The 7500-nt window shown below is 39.7% G+C and overlaps 1 protein-coding gene across 1 annotated transcript in view; it reads right to left on the reverse strand.

Annotated features, from left to right (window-relative positions):
• LOC127435216 (parathyroid hormone-related protein-like) overlaps positions 1-7500 on the reverse strand; it is a 33222-nt gene that overhangs the window by 13768 nt on the left and 11954 nt on the right. Inside the window, exons 2-3 of the mRNA XM_051688498.1 lie at positions 3930-4007; positions 3147-3268 (exon numbers count right to left, since the gene is read on the reverse strand). Coding sequence (XP_051544458.1) covers positions 3147-3259 — 113 coding nt within the window. The 5' untranslated portion in view covers positions 3260-3268; positions 3930-4007. The remainder of the gene's footprint in view (positions 1-3146; positions 3269-3929; positions 4008-7500) is intronic.

A 7500-nucleotide genomic window follows, 5' to 3' on the forward strand; every position in this document is an offset into this window, starting at 1 on the left:
AAGGTTAAGTTGTCCCCTAAAGTGTGGTTAAGTAAACCTAAGAAAACAGTACAGTCCTGCATTAATGCCTCAAATCTCCCTGGATGATAATTGACGGGAACAGTCGAGGTCTTTGAAGCCATCGTCTCTCAAGCACACACGGTCACATCATTAAAAGCCGATATGATGTTGTGGAGGTGCTGGCAGGAGCGGCGGATCACAGACAGAGCGGCGTTCCAGAGCTCCGTGGAAGCATGTTTTGCATTCTGGGCCCTGCTCGGGGGTTCGCAGGACATTAAAGCCCATTTGCTCGGCTCGGCATAATATACTCCAGCAGGGAGAGGCCCGTTTGACTTGGGCTCCCGCCTAACTCCGCATCAGCAATCTCTGTCTCTCTCTCTCTCTCTCTGTGACTCCGTTCCAAAACCTAGTGAGCTGCCTTGCTGCCTACATAGCCTGTGATGTCTTAACCCTTAAATGCATACCTCATTCCTACCTCATCCATTTGTGTGGAGTTAGTCTACCTCAATATTTCTCATATAAATAGTGTAACAATAAAAAAATACCAAAACTGCAAAAATACATTTATTTTTTCTAATTGCTTTGTTACCAAGTGTGTAGGGTCGTAAGTCTCCCAAGATATGTAATAGTGTCGCAACATCTATTTGCGCATCAAAAAAACATTTTTTTATGATTAATTCATCTATATAAATTTACTATCACAGGATATCTATTTTTTAATTTACTACAAGACAAATGACTCCTATATCATATAAATTGTCTGCAAAATGATAGTGAATTATCAGTACCCCATATGCGTGTAGACATGCATATTTTACATGCTTTTTGGTCCACAAAGTGGCACAGTTGTTTTAGTGATTTACATTTGACATTTCTATTTGACTCAAAAGCAAAGTGGAAGTTAAATATAGCAAGTGTAAAACATGAACAGTATGATTGGGTGTACTACTGAAATCAGACTCAATAAGTGTCTGAGGAAATACCTCTCTGTAACTTAAGTGTTACTGTATGTGTAGCACAATATGTGTTTGACAGACAGTTGCACCTCATAAAATTTCAGCATTGAAGTAATGAATCCCGTTTTATCATTGGTTGCATCATATCTTTGATGTATGAAAAACAATTTCTATTCTACTATTTTCAAATTATCTGGAAAATGCTTTGAACATTTTACACCATCTGAGATTTTGTAGATGCATTTGTGACAGATATTCATGCCGGGTCGCCAAAAAATGTTTGGTGAAACTCCCATGCATTTAAGCTCTGAAGGTGTTTTTAAAGATTTCCTGCTTCATTGGCATGCCAAAAATCAAAGGCTTATAACTTGACAAAAACAAAACAAAACACAAGGAGGGTCAGGTGTTTGGTATCATTGAAAATAACTCTTTTCAAATATTTTAATGATATAGATTATGATACAGTCTGAGACTCTCAGCCTAAGAAAATGCTGGGGGAAAAAAATGGAGCCAAAAACATTTTTCCTTATTTTTATGATTTAACATTATATATATCTGGGTGTAAATAAGTTGGCTCTGAAAAAATCTGCTTTTGTTTTGTTCCCAACCATGTCAACTGTATCTGAGAAAAAGTTTGTGTTGATACGACAAAGCAATCAAAAGTTATAACATTACAAATATAATTTATCATAGTGTCTAAAAATATCTCCAAACAAATAAAACATAATAATTGTACATAAGAACTAATTACACATGCAAACACAACAATGACTAAAGGTTTGCATAGCATGCAGACATGATTTTAGTAATGAGATTTCACAGAATGAGTTTCATTCTGTGTCATTTGAGTCATCATTGAGTCTGTGTCATGTATTTGGCGCCATCTCCTGGTGGTCATATGTAACATTGTGCTTCATGTGGATTATCTAATGATCTATACATCTGATTACCTTGTGTGTGGGCACATTTGAAAGATAATCACTTCTTTTAAGTAATGGTATGTGACATTTTATGTTCTGTTTATTATTCATGAAGTTATAAGTGGAAATGTGGCATATAAGCAACACCAACATAACTGTCAAAGACATATACTTAGCTATTACTCACTATATTTTTGTCTGTGAGTAAAACAAATAGGCTGGTTGTATTCTACTCTTTGAAATCTTTCCAACAACATATGACACATGACTATTTGATCAGCTTGATGTTTTAACTATTTGCAATAATATGTGCAGTGCAATATATATATATATATACACATAAATTATTAAAATGGAACACTTCTGATTTGTCTGCAAATTTCAAAGCACTTGTTCAGTTTTGGTCATAATGTCTACATGCATTGGAAAGAAGAGCTTTTAAACTTTCAAACGATACCTACTTTGTGTTGGTCAAGATTGTAGTTATTAATATTTTGACAATTATATTATCGCTGGCCCATCTGAGCTTAAAGGGTTAAAGGAATAGTTCACTCCTAAAATGTTAATTGTCATTATTTGCTCACTCTCAAGTTGTTCCAAACCGTAGACCACAAAAGGAGATGTTAGACAGAATCCCTCAGTCACCATTCATTGTACAGATAATAGAGTAGCATCAACATTCTTTAAAATGTCAGAAATTATATGGGTTTGGAATGACATGAGGGTGAGTAAATTTTGGGTGAACTAATCCTTTAAAATGAAGACTCTCTGCCTTTCTCATGTTTCACTATCAGAGAGCAGAGTTTGTCCAGACAGCGAGTATCTGTCGTGGAGCGGGCGGCACAAAAGCATGTCTGTGTGTGCAGCAGGTGGCCAGCAGAGCATCTGGGTGGCATCCCTGGAGCCCCACACCCCGCTCGCCCTCAAACCCTGAGCAAACACACAGGTGGGCGCAGAGTATCAAAACATCTCCCGACATGATTGCCAACCTGAACATTTTCCAGTGCATTACAGCCAAACGCCACACACGGGAGTCATAACAACAACAACAACAACAACAACAACAACAACCAACATTAATAATACTATCTTAAAGCTATTATTCCACAGCTATGTAAACTTATTTTGTTCATTTGGTGAGTAGTATACATGTACTAAATAAACCCCTCAGGATGATCCATTACTGACTGTACATGATTCCTTAATCAGAACAGAACCTGACGTGCAGTATTGCACAAGTGAGTGTGTGGACAAAACGGCAGACACTTACATTCGGCTGCTGAGGGCATCGACAGGCCGGCCGTGGTGCGGTACAGGAGAACACAGTAAAAACAGAGTGAAGAACCACTGTTGCAGAACTCTTCCAGAACACAACATCCCCATCCTCTCGATCTGAACACAAACACAAAACAACATCAGTTTTGACTTATCATGCATGTTTATATCAACTTTATGCTTCCAAGAAGTGTGTTTGGGTGAATCTAACCTTAAAGTCTGATTTATCTGCTCATTCTTGAGATGTATTAGCCGATTTGTTCCTCAATCCTTTTGATCTAAAGGCTTATGCTTAAATGCTTGAAATTAGTTTTGTAGACAAATACAAATTGGTTTTGAATTTCTGTAAAGCTAAAATGTTAATAATAATAATAATAATAAATATATCTGGACTTTATACTGATAGAAAAGCAGTGAACAAACACCTTCAACACTGTTTAAATAATAAAAGAAGCTCAAATATAAGATTTGTGTTCACCACATCATTTGCATACTGCCATTTGTGTTATTTCATAGTTTTGATGACTTTACTTCTATTCTAAAATGTTGAAAATATAAGTAGTTTTGTCCAAACTTTTGGCTGGTGATCTGCTTCTTTAAATGACTAAAAACAAATGATTGAGGAACATTTTTCTCCCACCAGATACAGAATAAAACTCCAGCCTCTAGAAAGACACGACCATGTTTAACTCAAACCAGAAAAGCCGGATTCCTGCAAGTCCTCAGAGCCACAACAAAACCCAAAAGTCCAATGATGAGCAACAGAAAAGCAACTTACTCTGAACACAATGATGCCTGTGTCTCCAAATCTTCTGTCCTTGCGAGACAGAGTGAGAGAGTCCTCAAAGTTTCCAGGCTGTGATCAAACAAACAAACAAACAAATAAATAAGCGCTGCGGTCGGCCCAGGTGAAGGTGTCCTTCAAATACTATTTCAGATGTCCAGCGTCAAACTCTCCCAGAACTCTCTTCTTATCCGGTTTCTGATATGACCTCCAGACCAAACAACATGAGCTGTAGAGGAATCCAGAGGCGAACAGTGTGTGATATAAATGAGAGAGTGTCTGTGGTGGGCTCTGCTCTGTTATAAACCCACCAACTCTGTGATGGGAAAGTTTCAGAAGTGTCTGTGCAGGTTGAGAGAGAGAGAGAGAGAGAGAGAGAGAGGTAAAGGGAGGGGAGGTTACAGCGGGGGGAGTCCTTACAAAGACTCTGTCCATACAGAAGGAATCAACTCTTCTCTGTGTTTATATGAGAGAGAGAGAGAGAGAGAGAAAGAGAGAGAGACAGATGTGGCAAGAGGGTGGCAGCACAGTATTAGAGAAAGTTTCAAGTGTGTGTGTTCATTTGTGCAATAGCACGGAAAGAGTAATTTACTTGATGAAGTGTTAAGATGTGAGTAAATCTCTCTCACTCACACATACAGTGGCGCCAAAACATGTTGTACACTTAAAGAGTTAGTTCACTCAAAAAAAATGACAATTCTATCATTATTTACTCACCCTCATGTTGTTCCAAACCTGTATAACTTTCTTTGTTCCGTGGAACACAAAAGGAGATGTGAGCAAGAATGTTCGGGACTGACAGCCTCAGTCACCATTCGTTTTCTTATTCAGAAGGTGACGTTTTCCAAACGTGCATTCTTCCGCCGATGCGGACACCTTAACGAGTGACTCTTATGAGTCGGTTCTTTTGAATCTACAGTGTGCTTCCTCCCAACAAATGACTCTTAACAAAATTGGTGCTTAAAAAATGTACCGCAAGTCTGACTCTAAATGAACCAAGAATGGAGTATGTGTACTTAAGGCTGAGTATTTTAACGTTTACAGATTGACCCCATTGACTTCCATTGTAAGTGTCTCACTGGAACACATCTGGAATGCCCAATTCCCAATGCACTCTAAGTCCTCGTGGTGGCGTAGTGACTCGCCTCAATCTGGGTGGTGGAGGATGAATCTCAGTTGCCTCCGCGTCTGAGACCGTCAATCCACACATCTTATCACGTGGCTTGTTGAGTGCGTTACCGCGGAGACATAGCACGTGTGGAGGCTTCACGCTACTCTCCGCAGCATCCACGCACAACTCACCACGCGCCCCACTGAGAGCGAACCACATTATAGCGACCACGAGGAGGTTATCCCATGTGACTCTATGCTCCCTAGCAACCAGGCCAATTTGGTTGCTTAGGAGACCTGGCTGGAGTCACTCAGCATGCCCTGGATTCGAACTTGTGACTCCAGGTGCACTGAGCTACCTGTTTTTAAAGAAAAGGAGGGACGAGTTGAAATTCATTTTTAGTACTAATCAACATTATGACACAAATGCTGTCGACTGAGCTTAACTTGTATTGAACCTGGAATATTCCTTTAAAGAACCAGAATTGTTAAATTCCTTATGATTCCCAACCCTAGTTCTGCCTAATATCTCCTTTTGTGTTCATACAGGTTTGGAACAACATGAGGGTGAGTAAGCGATGACAGAATTTAAATTTTTGGGAGAACTTTTCCTTTAAGTCACACTTACAAATATCTGAATATCATTGCATTAGTTGATCAAATAAAGCGAGTGTCATCTGCAAACTAATTTATGCTCATAAACGAATTTTTCTCAGAATTAACTTTTAAAATGTTCAGAGTCATTTCTGCACGGCTTAAGACTTCAATCGATGGCAACAAAGTCTGCTGATAAGCTGTAAACACTCTTCTACATGTTCAGAAAACCTATTAATTATTTCTTAAAAAGTTTCTACAGGTGACGTCTGAAGAGTTTTTTCCATAAGAAAGAAAAATCACAGATGAGATCGAAATTCAGTGGAGACATTCGCTGAAGCCTGATGTTTCTCCAGAGAAAAAGACTAATCAAGTAATCTCACGTGTCCCTTCTACAGTTTCAGAAGAGATCCAAACAACATCTCAAACTTTATGAAGTTCAGTGTAAAGTCAGAGATATCAATATAAACACGCATGTCTCATCAATGTTATCCGCATTCATTTTATAGCTCTATCCTCTTACTGTACGTCAACAACTGACTCATTTGTGTCTATTTTTAGTTCTCCAAAGGAATTTCAGGAGGAATATCTGAGACAAGTCTTGAGAACTTCCTTAAGTTTCCTGAGCTGTGAAAGAGCAACATCTGAGCAATAACATTTTCTTTTGGGTTTAGAGACTGTGTTGCTGTTCTTGCTGTAGGGATCAAATGGTTTAATCCTCTAAACTTTGATATCCTTTGTGCTGTTACCTTTGAAACTAAGTCAGTTGACATTTTCTGTTAGTAGTTGGCTTTGCTGAAAGTTGGCTGCGCTCAAAACCTCCCAAGGCGATATAGTTTGACAGCTCGTGCAGGTGTGTGTGTGTGTGTAAGCAGTGACTGAAGGCTATTGTTGGCCTTTTGGTGCAAGATTTCAGGAACATTCTAGCTCTCGTAAGCAAAGACATTTTCCACACACACTCATCTGTTGTTTTGGCGGCTCTGGGCGCCTGTCACTCAGCAGATTTCTGGAGCAGCGCATTTTTTTATTTACATTTTTTATAAAGTTGGTATGTATGACGACGGATATTTCAGCCCTCAGCAGACCAGATCATCACAAACACATGAACGTCTCGACTCACTTTCAGTATTTCAATCCGAGTTGCAAGAGTTTAACAGGTTAACTAAGGAAGACGAGACCAACCCTGGTACCCTCAATCCCAAGCTCATGAAAATTACATGACTGTGGCAACATTTTCATGGTTCCTTATAAATTCCTCGTAGTAGTTCTGAATTGAAATGCCCACTCTGTGGTGCTAAAAGCGACAAAATGTTCTCCCAAACAGATGAGGATTTTAACATTGATGCTGTTCAAGTTTTAAATCAACAAAACCGACCTCCCTACCCTAAACCTTCAACCTAAATCTAGCCGATAGTATCAGAAAAAGCAAATATGAGATGAAAAACACTTTCGGGCCAAATGAGGGCGTGCTAGTGCGTGCCAGGGCCAGTTGCGTTCCCACTGTCACTTCCGGGGCTTCATCGTGCCTCCTCGGGGCCAATGGCCTTTGGGCCAAACAAGGCCAACCGGGGATTGAGGAGGGTTCAGTATCAAAGGCACAGTTTCGCCAAACTTCCCAGGTTTTGTATCCTGTGCAGAACGGTACAGGTTCGGGAAAAAATTTATTTATTTTTTGTGTGTGGATTTTCCCCCTTTATCACCCAATTTGGAATACCCAATTCCCAGTGCGCTTTTAAGTCCTCGTGGTTGCGTAGTGATTCGCCTCAATCCGGGTGGTGGAGGATGAATCCCAGTTGCCTCCGCGTCTGAGACCGTCAACCCACGCATCTTATCACACGGCTTGTTGAGCGCGTTGCCACGG

Source organism: Myxocyprinus asiaticus, chromosome 45 (assembly GCF_019703515.2).
Source record: "Myxocyprinus asiaticus isolate MX2 ecotype Aquarium Trade chromosome 45, UBuf_Myxa_2, whole genome shotgun sequence".
In the NCBI taxonomy this organism is placed as follows: Eukaryota; Metazoa; Chordata; class Actinopteri; order Cypriniformes; family Catostomidae; genus Myxocyprinus; species Myxocyprinus asiaticus.